This window comes from Dasypus novemcinctus, chromosome 29, assembly GCF_030445035.2.
Source record: "Dasypus novemcinctus isolate mDasNov1 chromosome 29, mDasNov1.1.hap2, whole genome shotgun sequence".
NCBI classification, from domain to species: domain Eukaryota; kingdom Metazoa; phylum Chordata; class Mammalia; order Cingulata; family Dasypodidae; genus Dasypus; species Dasypus novemcinctus.
In genome coordinates this window covers 18,424,817-18,448,649 of record NC_080701.1, presented here as the reverse complement: position 1 = coordinate 18,448,649, position 23,833 = coordinate 18,424,817, and the positions used below count along the sequence as shown (strand labels likewise).

The following is a 23,833-nucleotide window of genomic DNA, read 5'->3' as shown; positions in this document are numbered from 1 at the left end:
AGCATCAGACATCAGCACAAAATTACAAGCCATACTAAGAAAAAGAAATGACTCAGTCAAGGGAGCAAAATTAAAGTTTCAATGGAGACACAGAATTTGGAACAACTAATCAAGGAAGTACAAGCCCATATAAGTTAATTCAATGAGATGAAGGAAAATATACATAAAGAAAGTATATTAAGACAATGTGTGCGCATGTAAAGAAGGATTTGGGGAAGCGGATGTAGCTCAAGTGATAGAGCTTCTGTGTACCATATGGGAGGACCTGGGTTCAATCCCTGGGGCCTCCTGGTGTAAAAGAAGAAGAGAAAGTGTGCCCATGTGGCAAGCCAGGGCTGGTGCAAGTGCCTGCATGGTGAGCCAGTGCCCGCACGAGTGCCCATGTGGTGAGCCAGTGCCCCGCATAAGTGAGTCAGGCAGCAAGATGATGATATACTGAAAGAGAGACAAGGGGAGAGTCAAGGTAAAGTGCAGCAGAAATCAGGAACTGAGGTGGTGGAATTGATAGGGAACCTCTCTCCCTATCAGAGGTATACAGCATTGAATCCTGTTGAATCCCAGAGGAGAGAAAATGAGAAGGGAAGACAACACAGACAGCAAAAATAGCAAGGCAAGAGTTGGGGAAGGGAGGAAATAAATAAATAAATACATCTTTTTTTTCTTTTAAAGAAGAAATTGAAAGTATAAAAAGAAACTACAGAAATTATGGGGATGAAATGCACAATAGCAGCAATTAAAAATATACTAGAGGCATACAACAGCAGATTTGAACAGGCAGAAGGAAGAATTTGAACTGGAAGACAGGAAAATTGAATCATATAGTCAGAAGAAAAGATAGAGAAAAGAACAGAAAAATTTGAGGAGTGCCACAGGGATTTGACTGACAACATGAAGTGTAGAAACTTATGTGTCATGGATGTCTCAGAAGAAAGAGAGAAGAGAAAAGGGACAGAAAGAATACTTGAAGAAATAATGGTTGAAAATTTTCCAACTCTTATGAAGAAATAAATATACATATTCAAGATGTGTAGCATGCTCCAAACAGAATAAATCCTAATAGACCTACTCTGAGAAACAACCTAATCAGAATGTCAAATGCCAAAGATGAAGGAATTCTGAAACCAGCAAGAGGAAATTGATTCATTACATGCAAGGGATCCTTAATAAGACTAATCAGAAACCATGGACATGACAAGACAGTGGTACTGAAGGTACTGAAAGGAAAAAAACTGCCAGCCCCAAATTCTTAATCTAGCAAAACTGTCCTTCAAAAATGAGGGCAAGTTTAAATATTCACAGAAGAAAGAGAAACTGAGGTTGGCAAGAAGAGCCCTGCCCTATGAGAATCACTAAAGGGAGTTCTGCAGGTTGAAAGGAAAAGACAACAGGGAGTGACCTGGAGTAATGTGAAGAAATGAAGATGTTCAGTAAGTATAAATGAAAATGTAAATGCAAAATCCAATAGCACTCTTTCTTCAGTATACAACTCTAGTCTTTAATTCCTATAAGAGCAAGAATACACTGAACAGGAAAAAAGCATATTTCCTCATAATGTATATGCAAAATATAAAGAGATAATGTAGGACAAAAACAACATAAAGAAGGGGAACAAAGGGATATGGGGCCATAGAATGTGTATGCTATTGAAATTAAGTTGGCATCATTTCAAATAAGTAGGTTATAGAGGTAGGACATGTAATATAAACCTCAAGAAAACCACAAAGAAAGGGTTTAAAAAGACACAGAAACAATGAGAAAGGGATCACAAAAAATCAACTATAAAGGATGTTCCAATAAAGGAAAAGAGTAATGAAAAAGTTCGACATATTAAAAGCAAAGTACAAAGGAAGCAGAATTGGCTCAACGGATAGAGCATCTGCCTACCACATGGGAGGTCCAGGGTTCAAACTCAGGGCCTCCTGACCCATGTGATGAACCAGCCCATGTTCAGTGCTGATGGGCACAAGGAGTGCCGTGCCATGCAGGGGTGTCCCCTGCGTAGGGGAGCCCCACACACAAGGAGTGTGCCCTGTAAGGAGAGCCACCCAGCACAAAAAAAGCACAGCCTGCCCAAGAGTGGCACTGCACACACGGAGAACTGATGCAGCAAGGTGACACAACAAAAAGAGATACAGATTCCTGGTGCCACGACAAGAATGCAAGCAGACACAGAAGAACACATAGGGAATGGACACAGAGAGCAGACAACTGGGCAGCAGGAAGGGGGAAGAGGAGAGAAATAAATAAATAAATCTTTAAAAATAAAAAAATAAAAGCAAAGGACAAAATCACTGAATTAGGTACTATCTTTGCAGTAATAACACTGAATGTTAATTGATTCAACTCCCCAATTAAAAGATGTAGATTGCAGAATGGAAAGAAAAAAAAAAGCATGATCCAAGTATATGTTGTTTACAAGAGACTCACCTAAGACCCAAAGACACAAATTGGTTGAAATGAAAGGATGGAAAATGATACTCCATTCAAATAGTAACCAAAAAGACTTGTGGTAGCTACCTAATATCAGACAAAATAGACTTTAAATCAAACGCAGTTTTAAGAGGCAAAGAATGACACTATTTATTAATTAAAAGGAGAACTTCTACATGAAGAAATAACAATCATAGTTATTTATGCACCAAACCACAGTGCCTCAGAATACCTGAGTCAAACACTGGCAAAACTGAAGAGAGAAGTAGATAACTCTACAATAATTGTTGGAGATTCAAATACACCACTCTCATCAATTGATAGAACATCTGGATAGAAGATTAATAAGGAAAGAGAGCACTTGAATAATATGATAAATAGACCTAAAAGGAAAATTTGGAACTAGAACATTTTACCCCAAAACAGTATGATATACATTCTTCTCAAGTTCACATGAATTGTTCTCCAGGAAAGATCACATGCTGGTTTGCAAAACAAGTTTCAATAATTTTTAAAAGGTTGAAATTATAAGAAGCATCATCTCATACCATAATGGAAGCTGGAAAATAATAAGAGGCTGAGAAGTAGAAAATCCATAAATATATGGAAATTAAATAACAACTCAAACAATCAGTGGATCAAAGAAGAAATTGCAAGGGAAATTAGTAATTATCTTGATATGAATGAAAATGAGAATACAACATATCAAAGCTCATCAGATGCAGTGATGGTAGTGCTGAGAGGGAAATTCATAGCCCTAAAGACTTACATTGTTTTAAAAATCCCTATTGTAAAAGCCAACCCATTTCTGGTGTATTGCCTTGGAAGCCTGTAGCAAACTAAAACAATAGTTCAAGTAAGATGGAGATTAATCACTGACCTTTGAATTTAGCAGTATGGACATCATTTACAAAGGGGATTTATTAACTTATAAGCTCACAGTTATGAGATTGAGAAAATGTCTAAATCAAGGTATCAGGCAAAGCTTTCTCTCTGAAAGCCAGTGATCCTAGAGTCCTCTCTCAGATGGAAAGGCGCATGGTGGCATTTTCTGGTCTCTGTCTTCTCTTCCTGGCTCCATTGCTTTCAGTTGCTGGTTGCTCCATTGGTGGCTTTGTCTCTCAGCTTCTGTGGGTTCCTCTCTCCTGGGTTTTGTTAATTTCAGCTTCTGGCTTCTGGGACTTTCTCTTTCAGCCTCTGGGGATTTCTCTCTGTCTCTGCAGCCTTATCTCTCTATATTAATCTCATTTATAAAGGACAGAGTAAGAGGATTTGACCCACCCTGGACTGTGCCCCAATGAAGTAATCTAATCAAGTGGACCTTAACTTAATCTAATCTAATCAAAGGGTCCATTCCACAATACTTTCACACCCACAAGAATGGAAAATTTTAAAACATAATTTTCTGAGGTCCACAAAGACTTTTAAACCACCACAGATATCACCAGCATTTAACACAGTTGATCATGTGCTCTTCTTAGCCACATTTTCTTGACTTGCTTCTTGGATACCACTATTGTGATTTTCTTTTTATCTGCACTAGCTCATTCTTTCTAGTTTTCTGATTCCTCCACATCTTTTTTAGATCTGAATATTCAACTGCCCCAGGGCTTGGTGCAGCCTCATGATTTTAAATAGCATCTATGTACTGACAACTACCAAGTTTGTACCTCTCTCATGAACTCCAGACTGTTATATCCAACTGTGTATTGTAAATTTCTACTTGGATGTCTGACAGATATTTTGAACCAATCACACATAAAATAAAACATAATCTGTTCTTCCTACTGTATCTGCATCCTAGGTAATGTCCTCTCCATAGTTCTAGGTGCAAAGACCAAAACCTTAGAGTCCCGACACGGTCCCGCTTTTCGCATCAGTCTCGAAGCTCTCCACGGTCGCTCGTCAGACCAACCCCGGCAGCCAAAATGGTGAAGCACATCGAGAGCAGGGATGATTTTCAGGCAGCCATGAACAGTGCTGGTGATAAACTTGTAGTAGTTGATTTCTCAGCCACATGGTGTGGGCCTTGTAAAATGATCAAGCCTTTCTTTCATTCCCTCTCTGAAAAATATAGTGCAGTGGTGTTCCTTGAAGTCGATGTGGATGACTGTCAGGATGTTGCTGCAGACTGTGAAGTCAAATGCATGCCAACATTTCAGTTTTATAAAAAGGGACAAAAGGTGGGTGAATTTTCTGGCGCTAATAAGGAAAAGCTTGAAGCCACCATTAATGAATTAAGCTAATCATGTTTTCTAAACATATAACCAGCTGTCACCTGTTTAAAACTTAACTTGTAATTTTTTTATTTACAAAAAAGATCACGTATGAAGACTATATACCCAACTGCCATCTGATTATAAATGACAATAAAATATTAATTCTACCCTTTTTTTAAAAAAAAACAAAAACCTTAGAGTGATTGTGCATTCTTCCATTCCATTTACAACAGCCATCTATAACATTAGCAAATTCCACCAGCTCTACCTCTGAGTCCATAATTAAAACACTTTTCCACCTCCAGTGCAACCACTCTGAACCAAACAAAAATAATTTCTTCCCTGGATTACTGAAGTAGCAATCTCCGTGCTTCTACCTGTTTCTTGGTAACACCATACTTTCAAATGAGCCACTAAAGTGATCATTGCCATACCCACTCAAATCCCTCCAATATCTCTATTTCATACAAAGTCAAAGTCAAAGTCCTATAAGATCATGTGCGATCTGTTCTCCTTTACTTCTCTGCCCTTATCTCCACTACTCTTTCACTTTTACTCCAGCACACTGACCTCATTGTTCCTTTAATATAAATTGTATCACCATAATTCCACTTCCAGTTTGCATCAAATTCCATTCTTCCAGGTATCTTCTCGATTTGCTGTCTTACCCCCATCAGTCAAAAGTTACCTTATCAGTGAGAACTTGACTGACAACTCTATTTAAAAAATACAACCCTAATGACATCCACAGAAACCCTAATTGTCTTTTTTGCTTTATTTTTCTTTATGGCTGCCATTACCAGCTGACATATGCTATATTTCACATATTTAGTTTTAACTCTTTGTCTCCCCCACAAAAATGGAATCTCCGTGAGAGTGGGAATTTTAGTTTATTTTGTTCAGTGCCATATTCCCATTGCCTAAAATGGTGTTTCTCCTATAGTAGACACTCAATAAATATTTTTGAATAAGTAAATTCAATAGCTGGGTAAAGCAGTTAGACAAATGCAAAATAAAATTGGTGAGTTGTGACTCCTTGTTTGCCTAGATTTTAAAGAAGGGTAAAAACAAGGGTTAGTATGGGCTCATAAAAGCCCAGAGTAGAAGTGTTAATCTTACCTATTTCAGTGATTATAACAAATACAGAAGAAACTTAGAGTTTTATGTAATTTTTCACTTATGGCATTGTCAAGAACACATACATGCTGATTATCTTTCTCATAGTGTTTGGATTTTTAAAGATGATGCTAGAAGAGATGACCTCTGTTTTCTTGGGTATTCTAACCAAGTGTTCAACCAAGGGCTCATTGGAGATGAAAGAACAAGTCATGGGTCACTTAAAAATTTTTAACTGTATTTCTAACAATTAGTTTGGTCTGATAGATTAATTTCTGATTGTTTGTTTACCCGTTGACAAAGTGCAGTTCCCATTCTGAAAAAATGCCTGCACTTAATAGAATACAAAGTATTTTCATGCACAATATTTCATAAGATATCCATCATGCTGATTTTACAGGTATAGAAATTGAGACTCAAAACATAAAATTATTTTTCTGAGATTCCTCTGGTAGATTTGAAAGCTAAAATTAGAACACTTGCCTTCTTTCTAGTCTGAGCTCTTTCTGTTTAACCACACAACATTAATCCATGGTTGGAGACCCAACATTCACTATTTGGAAAGGAAGGATACAGTGAATTTTGTTCTGAGTTTAGAGAGAGCAAGGTTATGTGATACAAGTCATTTAACTGCTTGTAAAGATGATTCCAGCTTCTTAAAGAAGTTTTTATAAGGTTGAGCAAAATATTTATAACTCATTCCCATCAGATTTAAGGATGCATTTCTAATGAGTTATAGAGGAGCATGGTTAAATTGAGTGTTCACAGGCAAGAATTAAAATGCTAAAAAGGTTTCCCTGGGCTTATCATTTATTTAGAGATAAGAAAATTTGCAAAGTGGAAAGAAATGGGTGGATAGATGAAACAAAATGAGGAAAATATAGACTATATTAATTTACGGTGGAGGACACAATTCATCTCTTATTCATTTCTAGAAAAGTGAGTCCCAATTTGTGAATTATGGGATGTTACTAGATGTTCATTGAGTAAGAGTTATCTGGTGGTAAACATTTGGTAAATGCTGCAAACAATAGCTTTGGGTAATTAAAAATGCACATTAGCATAACTTCTCTTTTCCTCACTTTCCCCATTTACACAATTGAGTACTGACTTTATATCCTTGTTAGGAGATTAAATAAGTGAATCCAGGTAAAGTGCCTAGCACATTGAAAGTATTGAAAATGTTTACAACTTTTATAATGTTAAAGCTTTTGTGAGGTACTGCAATTAAGAAACCTCTGTAAATGGGATTCATTCAGCTTCTCCTAAACATGGTTAATTAAATAGCCAAAACCCAGTAACAGGGAAGTGAATATGGCTCAAGCAATTGAGCTCCCACCTACCACACGGGGGGTCCCTGGTTTGATTCCTGGTGCCTCCTAAAGAAGACAGCGAGTTGGCATGACAGGCCGGCGCAGCCAGCTGACACAACAACATGATGCAACAAGAGACACAGGGAGGAAAAACATAATGAAAGACCAAGAAAGCAGGTGGTGGCAGTGGCTCAAGCGATTAGGTGCCTCCGTCCCACATCAGTGATCCCAGGTTCTGTTTCCAATGCCTCCTAAAGAAACAAGATGAACAGACACAGCAAGTATAAAGCATTGAGGGGGTGGGGAGAAATATATAAAATAAATCTTTTTAAAAAAACCAAAAAATCTAGTAACATAGAACAGAAGTTTGGGAAGTTCTGCTCTAGAAGTGTAGAAGATAAAGATTATCGTCAAGAAAACAAATATGGCAGCCTTTCCTAAAAAAGATGTTTCTTCCTATACTTCTCAGTGTGAATCTTTCTGTTTGCATGTTCTTCTTCCTCTGTTTTTATCTGACAAAATCGTAATAATCTGTGGTAGAGAGATTGGAGCCATAGGCCAAATTCTCCACTCCTCCCTGTATCCAAACCACCTGCAATATTATTTTGCTGCATTTCCCATCTAAGGGTGAATTCCATTTCAATTCCTTGAATCTTGGCTGTTCTTGTGAGTTACTCGGGCTAATAAAGTTCACAGAGATGATGGTATTTCAAGACTAGGCCTCAAAAGGCTTTGCATGCCTCTCTTTCTCTGCCTGTAGCATGAGAACATACCCAGCCTACCCTCTTGATGCATGGAACAGAGCTTAGACCATCTGTGCAGCCAGCTCTGGCCTGTCTCTGGTTGACTGATACATGAATGAGTCCAGCCAAGTTCTGCCAAGCCAGGCTCAGATTATCAGGCCCTCCCAGCTGACCCATACATTTGTGAGAATAATACATGGTCTTTATCTGAAGTGACAAAGTACGGGTTTTGTTGGTGTTATAGCTGTATCTATATATTAAATTATTGTGCAAAATTATCAAAAGTCATATGAAGTTATTTTATGAAATATAAAATCTTTAAATCTAAGCCCAATGGCGATTTCTCTGCTGTACCCTTGCCTCACACACCGCAACCCAGATTTATGTGATCCTCTTTTATATTCCTTTAACATTCTATACTTGCCTCTGTCATAACAATTTTTGTTCGATGGGAAGAAATTTCTTGAATCGGAAAGAGCTTCTTGTAGACTGAGTCAATGTCTTTTCTTCATGAATGACTGACTTGTAGAGGAGGATCTGGCAAATAGTGGGGAGTAGCACCCAGATAACTCATTCATATCTGATTCATGTAGACTCTCATCTTTTTATGGCCCTTGCATTGTCTGGAAACCAAAAAATGTGTCATCTGATTGACAGAGCACCTACTATGTGCAGGACTGCTATCATTTAAACAAAATGCTATTTGCCTTGGTGATACATATGCTTTAAACATGTATTTGCTTTATCATCTGCTTCAAGTTCTCTCTCTCGCCAAATCATTCCATGTGATATGACTATATGGGACCTCATTAGAATGTTTTTTTTTTTAAGATTTATTTATTTATTTAATTCCCCCCTCCCCCGGTTGTCTGTTCTCTGTGTCTATTTGCTGCGTCTTGTTTCTTTGTCCGCTTCTGTTGTCGTCAGCGGCACGGGAAGTGTGTGCGGCGCCATTCCTGGGCAGGCTGCACTTTCTTTTGCGCTGCGCGGCTCTCCTTACGGGGCGCACTCCTTGCGCGTGGGGCTCCCCTACACGGGGGACACCCCTGCATGGTGCGGCACTCCTTGCGCGCATCAGCACTGCGCATGGGCCAGCTCCACACGGGTCAAGGAGGCCCGGGGTTTGAACCACGGATCTCCCATGTGATAGACGGACGCCCTAACCACTGGGCCAAGTCCGTTTCCCTAGAATGTTTTTAAACTCAACATATTAAGCATTAACATTTATATTTGAAAATAAATTTCAACTTAATTTTTTCAGGGATGGTAAGGCATACTTTTTTTTCCCCTTAAATAACTTGCAGGTATCCGGGAAATAAGACAAAACTAAACTAGAGTTGGGAACATATTTGGCGTTGTTATTGTCTCATTTTGTTTAAGTAATGAAAATTCTAGGACATCTCTGTTCAGAACCAGAACTATCCAGAGACAGCTAGAGATGCACTTAGCCATTAGAATCTCTCCTGAACATTTACTTAATGCTTAGTGGGCTTCACATGATTACTTCCTTCTAAGGATAGAGTTTCTGGGCAAGGTTACCTATCTATAAAGTGGCAGACTCAGGATTCGTGTGCAAACCTGTCTACTTCCCAAACCCATTCTGTTAACTACTTTGCATACTGTCTAAAAGAATAGAAAAGCTAACACTCAATGATTTCTTACTAAGTACTCTGTACTGTGCTTTTATATATATTTTTTCCTATAATCATCACAGTTTAGGTAGAATCTAAAATTCCATTATCATCTCTATATTTAGATGAAGCAGAAATGTTAAGTAACTTGCATGATATCAAATGCTAAATAATAGTCAGCATTTGAACCCAGACTCTGCTATATCATACTAAGGCTGAATAAAAATATTTTGAATGAATGAATAATTCGCTGTCAGAGTAAGCGTCATCAAATTCTAACAAATTTTGGCTATACAGAACAAGCATAAATTAGCTCAAACTAACTTAATCTATCCAGAGTTAGTTCCTAACTAGATACAACATTTTTTTAAACACCAAGATTTAAAAAAGGTATTACTGTAAGCAGTTTGGTATAGATTTGAGCTTCTGTGTTAATGATTTATCAAGATGATGAATGTATCTGTGGGCTTTATGCTGGTCACAGCAGTTTTATTTAACTTGGTTCTCACCACCCTGAAATCAGATTTATTTACTTATTCATAGTTCTGAAATTTTCTACCTGGTTCTGCCTCATTATAACTGATTTACCTAGTTTAAGTTAATTAGGATCAATTCTCATTCTACCAATAGTTTAAACATGTTTTCATCTGCTTGAAGTGGTCGGATCACACTGTTCAAACGGGTTTGATCAGCTCTAAGAGTTTTGACAAATCTTGAGAGTGTTCAGCATTTTCAAAACCATTTGAAACAGACTCATTCTGTCAAGATGTATTTGAAATGTGAAACAGTATACTTATTTTCTTAATGTTTTGTCATGGAAGGGCAAAAAATGCCCCCTATCTGTAAAACAGAAACCCAAGCGTTTTGAGGAATATGCTGAATACAGTATGGCTACGATTATCTGAGCACATAAGGGAAGGTGAGTTCCTGTTTGTACAAGCATGTGTGTGTAGGTGTGTACATGTTTGGGAGGGAATGGGAATGTTAGAAGATAATTTGATCCTTGCTTCTCAGGGCCTCATAATATCTCCCCCCTGAGGCCAGAGTGAGAAATTAAGTTCACATGTTAATACTTGAAGCTGTCCTTGTTGTAGCATTTGGTCTCCTGCTAGGGTGTGGCAGGAGGTGTGTAGAGGAGGGGACCTCATTTGGGATTTCAAAGTTCATTCATGGAGTATCCTAAAATGTCCATAAAAGACTCTTTATTCATAAATAACTGATATGCAGTAATTTACGCCTGTACATTGATCTCGAAAAGTCTGTAACCATCCAGTTTTTTTTTTTTTGCAAACTACATAAAACATCCAAACCGTCCATTTTGTTCAATACAATATAACACAGCTGTTTGGCATTACCAAATATATATGTATATATATTTATAGATATGTACATGTGCTGAAAAAGAAGCCAGTGCAGCCTTTTCTAAGAAGTCCATCCAAATATTTACTGTACAACATTCAGAATTTACATTGATAATACAAGGCACAAAAAGTGTGGTATGAAGCCAAGGCCATGCTTTATTCAAACTCTCTCCTCTGGCTTGCTCACTCCTTCAGCTTCATGTCAAAGTAAGTGCTCAGCCCTGCTCTTTTTTTTTTTTTTTTTGGCTCTGAACACATCAAATAAAAGTTTAGAGTGGGATGGGTTTGAGATATGAATCACTTGGAAGAACCTTCCCCCTCCCCCCAACACACCTTCCAAAACTCAAGAGAACAAAACGAAATCTGTTTTAAAATTCTTCCATGCAGAAATGGAGCTAATCAGTTACTCATAGTGTTTGAGGTTGGGTCAGGAAAATTAGCCAGTTTTCATCTAAATGCTTATGTTTACAATAATTCTAGGTCAAGCCTTACTGTACCAATCAGATAAAGTTATGAAGAAGGGGGCATTTTAAGAGTCTTTGTTCCAATTAAAATAATAAGAAAATTGTTTTCCTGAACAGAAAATTCCCATAGGCTGAGTTTTTCCCACTTTCACACAGAGAACTTCTGAAAGGGAGCAGCCAGGATTAGCTCTGGGAAGGGTTTTTTAATTGAAATTTTTAGTTACCCTCTGAAGAGGTTGAAACAAATTGGTACCTCCTGGTAAAGGGTGATTTCCCTTTAGCATCATCAGGGCTCACCAATGGAGATAATCAGAATTACTTAGATCCATTTCTGATTGTACTGTCAATGTTTCAGTCATGGGATTGTAAGGCAGGATACTCTGCTTACAATGTACCCCCCTCAAAAATCCTCTCTCCTTTTTGAGATTTCAACAGAATCTCTATTAAATCTTTACCCACCTTAACTGTCAAATTTTAAAGGAATTTAATTTTCCCAACTTGGGCATCTGTATGTAAATAATGTCTGAAATAAGTGGAATACTTTTTAGGCTTAGCAGAATTTGAGGCAAAAGGATAATTCCATTGTGTTGATGCCTTTTGAGAGGGTTTTGGACACCTATAGCCATTCAAGTGAAGAATTAGGTTTCCAAATTTCATAATTCAAAGCCATTAACGTTCTGGGAAAAAAGGTATACCCCCTGCTGAACTCTGGGGGTGGGGGAATGAGCATTTTAAGCTCAGGTCTAAACATGAAGCTTACTGCCTTTTTTATCTTTGGGTTCAGGTGGAGGGTGGGTCCCAAGGCACGAAGTTGAATGTTTCTGTCTCAGGCCCACCTCATGAGGACATTCCAAATCCATGATCTTCACAGCAAAAGGAAAATGCCAATGAGTAGCTGCTTCAAAAACCACAATTATTCTACGTGAGTTAAATTTCCTACTTCAGATCACAGTACTACACACTAGTGACTATGGGCCAGGTCTGACTTCCATCCCCTTTTATCTTTCGAAGAAACACAGCACACGAATGGCGATTTCAAATTTTGTTGCTGACCCTGGAGTGGGGATGTGAAGAGTCCACGGTAGACACTGGCTCTCCTAGAATTGCTTTTGCAAAAACACCACATGCTGTCGATACAGCCAAACAGCTCTAGAACTGCAGCTTTTGAAAGAGTTTGGAAAGTAAAAACACAAAATATGCAACACCTCTAAAATTAGTAACATTTTCACTTTTGTGACATTTGACAAAATACAGTTTGCTGTAGTTCAGGAAAATTCTATGCAGACAAAACAGTGAAAACTGCAGAAACAGTGGCCATTCATCTTTTGGCTAAAGCATCAGTTTTTAAATACAGCTCTATGGCAACTAACACCGATGGGCTAATAAAATTGTGTCACTATCTTTTAGGACAATATTTTGCTCTCTCATTTGCTGTAGATGGCACCTCTTGTCCAGACAATGGGAGCTACTAAGGAGTCAGAACTGAAGAAAAATAATTAAAATGGGCCCGAGAGGCGTGTTTTCAGCTTTTTCACAGTTCCTCTGACCTTCTCAGAGCTGAAGAGACCTCTCTGAGAATGGTACTTTTCAACACGTCTGATAGCTATAGTTTTCAACACATTTATAGAGGGCAGAGGGACTAAGAACTTGAAGAGAAATGGCCAAAGGAAAAAATAAAAGCACGATGAAAAATTTTATAACCTTTTGAAATTCACAGGTAAATTTGCCAGAAGTTAGGCAAAAGGAGACTATCTAAAACCAAACAATTATTCCATTTAAATATTCTACCTTTGCTTCTTAATCCTGATATTGAGAATTTCTGTCAAAGAACATAGTTGCAACAGATCCAGAACTGTAAACCAAAGAGAACCCTTGTTATTGTGATTTGACTTAATATCCCCTCAAAGTCAACTGAAAGAAAAATATCTGGACTACGGCAAAGGATAACAACTGCAGTTGGAGAAAATAATAATAATTAAAAAACAAACAGTAAAGTTCCCCTCTTTAAAGAGAACTGTGTCAATTTCTTTCCATTTCTTAAAAAAAGGCCAATAAAATTTTTGTGGGAGCACATCTGAGTTTTATGTGACTTCCTGAACTGGCAAATGAAATTTGCATTTAAATCCATAGAGCAAGCTTCCTTTTGGCTTAAAGGATATAAAGTAAACCAGTAAGACTGCACAAGCAATGCTGTAAAAACTGTAAATTGACTTTATGATGCTGCAGTCTGGCGAAGCTGTGAAGTGCACCATTTTGGTGGCATAGCTTTAAGTCATGTTGAAAGCATGATTATTAGACTTAAATGCCTTTGAGGACTGAAAGATTTGGCATTGAGTGGGATATTTTGTAAAACTTTTAAGTATCTCACCAAGTACTAAGGGCCCCTTTGAAATTTTTGGTTCGTTTTACACCAGGGCAACAAGACTTTTAAAGTAAGGAAGGCCATGGGCTGACAAGTAAATAAATCTCTTTCAAAACTGGCATTTGTGACAAGCAAATATCAAAACAGAACAAAGGTTCTGGTCACAGTGAGTAACCAGAAGTTGAAGTGTGAGCTAACCTCCCTTGGTCTGTAACTATTAAACATGGGTTCTCTTTGGAATTCTACTGTAAAATACTGCAAAATCTTGATATGCAATGGCCACAGAATTTCACATGCTTCTGTACAAATCCTACGTATGATAGTAGTGGAAAGAATTAAGAGAGAAGTCTATATAGGGAGCAAAATAGACCGCAGGGTAAATTTGAATTGGGCTGAAATCAGAGATGAATCATGTTAAGTTGTTTCCTTTGTCCCTCTATATGATGATATAATGTTCAAGTACATTTTAAAATCTTAAAAATAACAGAAAAAATGCATAGGAATAAATTCCAGATATTCAAGGGTTAACCATAATCTCATCTCATCTTAAAATAATCTAAGGAAATTATTTAAATTTTTGTCTGTTTTAAAATTTTTAAAAAAATGTATCAAAAATCTAAAAAGTACCTGTCTGGATTCAAAGAATAGATGAAACAATAAGGCCAATTATTAAGGAAGGTGAAAAACAGGGTAAAATGGTTAAAAAAAGAGTCCTCTGAGATGGATACTAACAAAGTCTCTATAATATTTTTCTATCAGTGTTTCTCAATAGTTAACAACGATTCTGTCTTCATTCCACTCATGCCAACCACTGCTTTAGTTGGTTTATAGTGACTGACCATCTACTTCTACCTCATTCTCTTTCAGAAATTATATCAGGGATGGCAAATGAATTACACTCTCATGGTTTCTCTCTATTATCTCCTAGAAGGAATAAACAAGTTGAGCACAGTAGCAAAAGGATGTTTTCCTGATCTAGATATGGTATTTTGAAAATATGCTTGACAGTTCTAAGAGGATTTGTTTGTTCTATACAGTAAGCCTTTGGTTCCTGAGAAAAGCCTAGATGCTTTTGCATTTCTTGTAGCAAAGCCTTCTATCTATTACAAGAGACTCTATAAACCACACATTAGTTAGAGAAAATGGCCAACACATTCAAGCATTCTTCAATGCCTTACCCATAAATTCAACCTGTTTTCAGTGTTTTTTTTTTTTTTTTATCTTGGGTAGAGATTTACATTTTTTATAAGGGATCTGTGAAAATGTTTAAAAAATTTTGATCCCCACTGCCAAGTACTCTCTCTCTTTCCCACTTCCTGTCTACTTTTACTTTATTCTAATGTACTCTAAGTAGCTGATTAACTGCCTTTGCCTTGTGGGTTAATCTAGATCCTGGACTCTGGTTGTTCTGACTGTGGAGAGCTAGTTAAAACATCCACCAGCTGATGAGCAGGAACAGATCTGTTCATCTTTAGTCTACCAGGACATCTTCTCAGAAAAGATTACATAGGACAAAATGTTGGAATAAAGGGCTAAGATGAGGGTTATGAGTTATCTGTAGATTTCAATTCTCCATAATATCACTGTTCCCTATTTTATAAAAAAATTAAAAAATGGTAGCCATTTGTTAATGGTGCTATAGAGAAAGTATACTGGTGAGGTTGAGTTATCAGTGATGGAAGGCTCCCTAAAAAATGCATCAGGTTTTCTGGAATGCTGTGGTAGAGGTATTCCTCAGGTTTATTTTCTTAGATATCGTTTACAGCAAAGACTATCTGCTAATGTCCCAAGATGCATAAGGAGGATGACCTATAACTCTGTTGAGAATTTCTGTGATGACATAGTACCAAAAGGCTATAAAATTTCAGGAACCTGGATTGAAAGGTATAGTAAAATCCTTCATCCCCTATTACAACAATTTGGGGAACTAGATCAACACCTGCCTTCTAGAATTATAGCTTATTTGAAGCATGTGACACCTGCAGTTCCTGTTTCCTTGGACCTGATTTGACCTTTCCTGTCTCCAATCCATGTAATAAATTGTGTTAAAACAACATTCTATGCCACTCGATGGGCTTAGCTGGGAATAGAGCTGGTCCTGCATTGTCAATTAGAATAAATAAATTTCCATATTGAAAAGCCTAAATAAATATGTTCCTGGAAACCTCTCCTGTCTGCCATAATAGGTAAGGAAGGGAAGGAAATAATGTGGGCAAATTTGTCTTTGGGAGAAAAATGAAGGTGGGAGATACCAGTGTGTGATCTCTCTCACTGCTCTATCTTGTCTCCATTCAATGGCTAGAGTAGACAGGGAATTGGTGCTGGTGTAACATACTCAGATTCTAAGTTCTCAACACTCATTCTCCTCTTGGCATTGCTGAAGTCATACAAATGGGTTGGCAACTGTGTTTCATTCCTAAAAGCCAGTTTTACAATGATTCCCGACATCAGAGATGCCAGGTGGTAGAAAACCCTGACAATCTGGTACCAGAATCAGCTGGCCCTTTGGGGCACATCATTAAAAACCTGTTTCAAAACATGCACTTATTCCATCTCTGCCTTTCTAGCTTTACTGTAGCTAATCTTTTCCCAGAGCTATTTCTATCTAGCTATGCCCCTTACTTTCATCCTTGCCACTCCAAATATAAGGAGTTTGACTGTTAGCCAAGGTGTAGATTCTGAGGAGACACCTGTTAATGGATTTTACCTATATAAAATTCAGTTTCTTCAATCAGGGATTCTCACTGATTGTAAATGAAGGCTGAATTCCCCAAATGCCACTGGGCAGGAAGCTGCCACTTTCTTTCCCATTTAAAGCAAATGTCCCGAAGCTGGCCATCATCGCTCTGTCTTATGAGAGAAAGTGGACTACAGTCCGTTTTGTCTGCTGTAATTGAAGTCTGCTTCATCGAGCTGGGATTCTGTAATGTTGGAGAGTTTTGTGTGTGTCCTCCCAATCTCTTCAAGGGCACAGGCCAAGGAGTCAAGGTCACCATCGTGCTGATGACGAGCTTCCCACAGGTTCAAAATGACAGCAGATGGGCTACTTTGTGTAGCAAAATACGATAAATTCCTAGATAAAGAAGGTCAAACAAACAAAAGAACAAAGCAAAAATTAAAAATAAAAGAATAAAAATCATCGTAATTGGACTGTGGTTAACAGTATGAGAACGTTCTCTCATGACTGCATCAAATATACAATTCTAATACAAAGTGTTAACAACAGGATGGTTTGTGGGGAAAATACACCAGATATAAGCTGTGGACTCTAGATAGCAGTAATATGATGTTTTTCATCACTTGTAACAAATGTGTCTCAATAATGTGAAGAGTTGGTGGTGGGGCAATGTACTGTATGCACGATTGTTTTGTAAACTTGCAAGTTCTCAAATTAAAAAAAAGGAATAGTTTTTTGTCTTTAAATTTCATTTAAGTACATCATTCATACATGCACATACATAAACGATAAGTGTATGGTAAAAGTTGTGAACTTACAAAACAAACATGCATAACATCACACAGGGGTCCCATACATCAACCCACCACCACCGCCTTGCATTGTTGTGAGACATTTGTTACAAATTATTTAAAAAATCATCAAAATCTTACTATAAATTATAGTCCATATCTTATATTTGGTGTATTTCCCCCCCAACTCTAGATGGAAGAGTTTTAAACTCCAAGTTGACAGTGTCTATATTTGTACTTCCAATGTGAGCCAGTTTCAAGTCTCCAAATAATCTTGGATTACTCCAATTAGATGTCCCTCCACCTCCTCAAACTCAATATGCTTCAAAGTTGATATCATCTCCATGAATCTCCATTGGCTCCCGTTCTAACTCAACAAGAATCTCAGTAATTTTACAACTATTCTTTTGATCTCTCACAAAAGGAAATTTATTTTTGACTCTTCCATTTATAATCTTTCTTCCCTTATTTTTGACACATTTATCAGATTCACCCCATCCTCTCCAATCATACTACTTTTCTCTAATTTATGCTTTTAACACTTTGTGGCCAAAATCAGAGCAAAAGTATTATAGATCTTTATGTTCCAAACTCTCTAATATACCTTGTGCTCCATTTCCACAGGCATCAAGTTTCTATTTCTTTTCAATGCCTTCCTTGATCTGGCCTCAATCTAGCTATGACATTAAAGACATTTTTACTAAGTTTTCTTTCACCCTTTGAGCCATCAATTCTGACTTAGTAATTTACTTCTTGCTTTCATTCAATTTATCCTACCTATCGTACCCTATCCTATAATAACCACTAGGAATGCCCACTCCTTCCCTTTATTTTCTGTTTATTAATATTCTATGCTCCTTCAGCATCTAGTTCAATTTTTATCACTTTGTTTGAAATAATTTGTCTTCTCAGAACTCTTTTTATGCTTGCACTTAAACTTTCATTTGGGTAAAATGCTTATGTATTTCATGCGTGAGCTTTGCCTTTCCTGTGAGACTACAAATGCCCGGAGGGGAAGGATCCTATCTAATAATTTTCTGAATCCACAAAAGTATTTGTAATACCAGTACCTCAATGATAGGTGTTTAGTCAATAGCTATAGGCTGAGTCATTGATTATTATGGGTTTTTTTCAGATGATACGGGATCTTCACTGAAAAAAAAAATGCTAACCTCTTAGACAATTTTGCTATGATGAACGCCAAGGCAGCATGAAAGATTAAGGTCACTTTTTTCACAGGGACTTTTACAGCAGGGATGGGAATGTCACCTCTGGCCAAATTGAGAGGAGCCACAAAGGTTTTCCAGAATCAACTAAGAGTGGCCTCTTTTGAGGATGGTATTACTTGCCATCACCAACCCAACATACAAAATCCCATACAAGACTCATGCAGAGAAAAGCACTTGGAAGAGAAGGCAAGCTTATAAGGGCACATTATCTTTCATTAGCAACACACATATATACACGCACATCCAGCAATTATCAGTGAATAAAGTGCTGTTTTATTCATAGATCTTAAGAGGCTGTTTAACCAGAGTGGTCCCATATATACTTTCTCTTTACTAGAGAGAGGGAGAAGAGTAGCTTTAAAAATGTTCTTCCTAGTTTCTTTTTTCACTCCTTTCCTCCCATCCCTTCCCCTTCCTTCTTATTTTGCCCTGGAATCAAATGTCTTTTTCACTTCTATACTAATAGAAATGTCAGAGCAAACTTTGCTGAGTAGTAGAAGGGATCCTAGTTCCTCTTATTTAAGAACTTAGTTTTGAATATTGCCATTTCTTCCTGGCCATGTGGGATGTTTGCAGGGAAAGTTACTATATCTTGAGGTCTATAGGTACATTGGTACTCTCCAACCAACACTCAGGCAAAACACAAACTAGCTAGGAGAGAGACAAATTCAGAGGATTCTGAAGATCTGTGTGACGATCCCTTTTAACATCCATTATGAGACTAATGATGATAGACATACTTTAATTTTGGGCATGGGTAATTTCTTTATGATCACATTGTCTCAAAATCAAAAATAAGAGCAGCCATCCCAGTGATAAAAGCAGCACTAGCTTTCCCATAATTTTACTGAGGGTTTATATTTTAGATTTCCTGTTGGAATCAGTGGACTAGTGTCCCGTGGGAGTGCCTGGACTCCTTGGGATTCTCTTAGCCCAAAAGTTACCACATTTATTCTATAATAGGCTTTGGCAACCATTTTCTCTGAAGGACCAGAGAGCAAGAATTTTTAGATTTGTGGACTACGTGTGGTCCCTGTTACAGTTACTCAACTCTGTCACTGTAGGGAGAAAGCAGCCGTAGGTGAATCATAAACCAAGTGTGGCTATGATTCAATAAAACTTCATTTAGAGACACTGAAATGTGAATGTCACATAAAATTCATGGGTCATGAATATAACTCTTTTATATATATATTTTTTTCTTTTGCCTGTTAAAAAAATGCAAAAACGGTTCCTAGCTCATGGGCTATAAAAACGAGGTTGTGTGCCAATACTTGTTCTAACTTGTCTTTTAACTCAAACTAAATGCCCACAGCTAACAGCTATTAGAGTGAAGACTGGACTAAGCTTTCTGCTTTGTGCTCCATTTGGAAGTAAGCCCCTAGAAGGCCAAAGTTGCTGAATCCCAAAGGATTATGTCCTTGCCACAAGCACTCTGAGTGTTTTCGTCAGTAAATGGGGATCTTACCCATTTCAAAGACCTGGGCACAAAATGCAACAATAAAACTTCGAGAGGCATAAAGAATATATGCTTTGATTAATCTTTGTCCCGACATGATATTAATCCTATCATGAACCCATGTGGTATGGGAGGGTGTCACAAGCACACCTGACAAGAGGCAGAGGGGCAGATTCAGAGAGTATCTCCTGCCAGTCAACTGGGTCTGAAAAGGCCTGCAAATGTCTTTATCTATAGAATAGACATCCAGAGCTAAAGGAAGCTAAATGATCAAAAGAGGCAGAAATTCAACTCTCACTTGGCACAGGTCTCTCAACATATAGTGGCAAGTGAGATGTGCTCCGCAAAGCAACTTCTAGACTTATTCTTTGAATTTACAAGAGCACATTCAGCATAAAACAAACGAGTCTCAAATTTTACTTAATTGAAGGAGATACAAATAGGTTTATATCAGCCTTATTAAAAATGATACTAACAGCGATCTGATGATCAGACATCCTATTAAATGTTTCTATATCAGAATAATATATAAAAGGACTATGAAATCCTGATACAACACGGTACTCCTCAAAGATAGTTGAGCTACTTTTACTGCTTCCATGTGTTCGAATGCATTATGAGGTTTTTCCCCCATGCTTTTATTTTTCACCAATGCCAGTTATTTGAATATTTCCATTGACTATTTTTTTAACAAATCAATTTTATTGATACATAATAAAGCATAAATTCATCCAAAGTGTACAATCAGTGGTATTTAGTATAATCACACTGTTGTGTATTTGCATTGAGTTTTTGAAAACTGATATGTGATATATCTGTTTCTCTCTAAACCTACCTTTTAAAATTATTGGTGCCTGCTAATTTTATTAGTCATGCTTTTCCTACCTTTTGTGAAGCTGGTTGCAGACCCCAATCTATGTGATCCACTTTTGTTCATAATAATGCTAGTATATTTGGGCAGCAGCAGGTAATGTACACACAGTTCAGGGAACATTTTTTAATAGTACAAAACAGAATTCCCAGCACTATTTTCTTTTAAGCAATTTCCTAGTGTCTTTGATTTAAAAAAAAAATGAAACCAAAACATTAGTAAATGCAGTATTACTGATTAATTTATTTTTTTCTTTCTCTTTCAAAAACATGCTTCCAGGCATGAATTCTTATTAGACTTATTTTAGATGCCTCAAATTGTTACATTTTTAAATTCACCAAACTTCAGACTCTTCTGTCATGGCCTTCTCAAATTTTGATTGACTTTAGGCAATTTTGAAAAATAAGATTTATTTTTTGATGGCTTCAAGAAGATGTTGCATACTATGCAGATTAGATTATCTAATGTCTAAATTTTAGGAATTTACTAAAGAATCATTCTGTCTCCAGTAGACATACATTTGCCCTAAGCCCTATACACTCAATGGCTTTATCTCTGTCCTCTGGAAAAATCACTAAAAAACACAGATACACAGAGACAGGTACAAGCATCAGAAAGTTTTCACAGACAGCTGGATAAATTTTATCTATGTAAGTTCATTGACTGGTAATGGTTTACTAAATTTGTGTTTTGTTAAGCCTGAATGTCTTCTATATACCTGAGTTCCTGGGGATAGGGAAAGGGAAAGTTTTATTACCATGGTTAACTTCATCTTTATGAGACTGCTCCATCCTCATCCTCTGGACCCAATTAAAATCCCATGCTTCCCATGTGGAAGCCAGGATAGAATTAGGAACTGCATTAGTGAAACATAGGTCAACTTACAACGGAGTATGGGGATAACATTCTGAACTTTCATACAAAATTATCAGTTTTCAAAATGTATCTCTAACAAATAACCACACTAAAACTAACCATGGAACTTAGGTTAGGCTTGAGGATTTTTGGAAATAGTTATTGTGCTTTATGTTTTCTCTTTTGGGCATGAAGAAGAAAAAAAAATGCGGGACAATGATAAAACTCTGCCAAAAAGGGATTTCATAAACTGTTGCGATTCAGGGCTAATTTTATGAAAAAGAAAAGTAGTGAAAGTCTGAATTTAGAGATAACACCCTTCCCTTAGTAGGCGGAAAGCATTTAGGTTTTTTGAGAATTCCTGCAGTTTTCAAATAAAAATGCCTCTGGGGCTAGTAACATCTAAATCCTCAATCAGTTAACCAAGAGATTAGATAACATTAGTGGTGAAGAAGGCACTTGTCTGAGGCTCTATTTTAGTGCACTAAGAAGCTACCAAGGACATTTCAAAGCATCTGAGTCTGTCTTGCTCAGTGTTCTTCCCTCAACATCAGGTTCTGTCAATCTGCAGGTGGCCTTTGGAGACCCACTTTCATTCTGGCTTCTAGATAACAAAGTTTTATTTTAGCTACTCAGAACCAGGCTATCTGGTCTCTAATACAAGGAACAGGCAAGCTATAAGCTTTTCCTGTTACTAATTGTGAGAATGAATTTCATACTAAAATAGAGTAGGTGACTATATTTAACCTGCAGTCTAACATCCTTAGCATAGAAGATACCTCATAGAAGGTAGGTGCCATACTTTGATTCGGAACTTTGGGCTTTCACCCAACACTTTCAAGTAAACAGGATCACCAAAATACTTGCCACTGTAATAGTGTGGTGGCAATTTTATTCATTTATATTCTAGAAGCTGCTGACATTTATAACTAACTCAATTTATTTTTTAACCTTGAAAAGCATCTTTCAAAAACATGTTTTTTCTGAGTAGTTCATAGCATAAAAAGTGAAGACTAAGTTGTTGCCTATAATAAATTGGGAAATATCATTACAAGAACAGTCCATAATCCTACTGTATAGTGCCAAATAGGGAATTGGAACACAGTCATAATGAAAAAGTATTAATATCCCTGCTATCATCCTAATTGTCTCATTTAATGAAAGCCACTTATGTGACCAAAACCAACCCTCTATATGGTTCTTTAAATGCAAATAGAATAGAAAGTCATTTACACTGAACAGAAGTAATTGGAGACATCATAAGCATTGGCCCATTCATCAAGATTTCATCCCCAAACTTCAATCTCATTGGGTACTCAACAAATAGCCCAATAGCCTTTGGGATAAAATAAGCTAGTGCTTCATTTTTAAACGAATGAGCATTAAATGCGTACCATAATATAATCTCTGCCTATTGCCCAACTGTGTCTTCAAGTGAAATGGAGCTGGCCAGAGAGCCCAAAAGGAAAGGATACAGGCAAGGAGAAACAAACCGAGTTCTTTTCTGCCTTGCCCTAAGAGTGGTGCACTAATTCTCTTAAGCCAGCAATTTGGTAATAAAATTCTCCTCTTATGTACCCTTTAGTCTGTTTCATTATTTAGTTCTTAAAAGGGAAGAACAAGGATTCTTCCTTCTTTGGAAGATGTGTTATAACGCTGAAGCCTTGAGTTGCCAAATGAGCATAAGGCCAGTTGTAGACCCTGTTTTCTAGTCCCCAGTTTATCCCATTTCTCAAATTGGGAAGTGAAAAGGCAATGAGAGCTACCAAATCAAATCCCCACTTTTGTAGGAACTGGGCTATAGCATGGAAAAATAGGTCTCATCTCATTTAGGTAAATCTTCTTCAGTAACCCAGAGACATTTCCAAGAATCCTGAATGTGAAATAGAATCAAAACCATTTATTCTCAGAGGAAAGTCCACGGTACTAATACGACTGAGCAAAGAATGAAATATTACTGTCTCTCACTTTGCAAAATATTTAGTTTGTATTTCAATAAAGCTTTACAAATGATCAAAAATAAATACTTAGCCACTGAATGGACACTGATATGAGAGAGGTAAAATCCTTCCTGTAACCTCACTTTCTCTAATTATTAAAGCACCAGAAATGTACTGACATTGTCAGCTTTTTCACTACTGTTTGAGACGGCATCTGTGAAGGGAGTTATTTAGTCTCTAAAGGGGCTTTGGTATGTCCATAATTCCTGAAAAGTACATCAGCTGATAGGAGGGAAACCTATTCCTTCCCCCTGGCTTGGGAGGAATGCAATGCCCCCTGTCACCTTCCACCATCCCCTGCAGCTCACAGTG

General features: G+C 37.3%; 1 protein-coding gene and 1 pseudogene across 1 annotated transcript in view; one reads left to right on the top strand and one right to left on the bottom strand.

Moving 5' to 3' along the window:
* The first annotated feature begins 4,358 nt into the window (after positions 1-4,358).
* Positions 4,359-4,676, top strand: LOC131276606 (thioredoxin pseudogene; annotated as a pseudogene).
* A 6,364-nt stretch (positions 4,677-11,040) lies between these two features.
* The window catches only part of UNC5D (unc-5 netrin receptor D), a 245,011-nt gene continuing 232,218 nt past the window's right edge, over positions 11,041-23,833 (bottom strand). Inside the window, exon 17 of the mRNA XM_058289814.2 lies at positions 11,041-16,712. Within this exon, the coding sequence (XP_058145797.1) occupies positions 16,508-16,712 (205 nt within the window). The 3' untranslated portion in view covers positions 11,041-16,507. The remainder of the gene's footprint in view (positions 16,713-23,833) is intronic.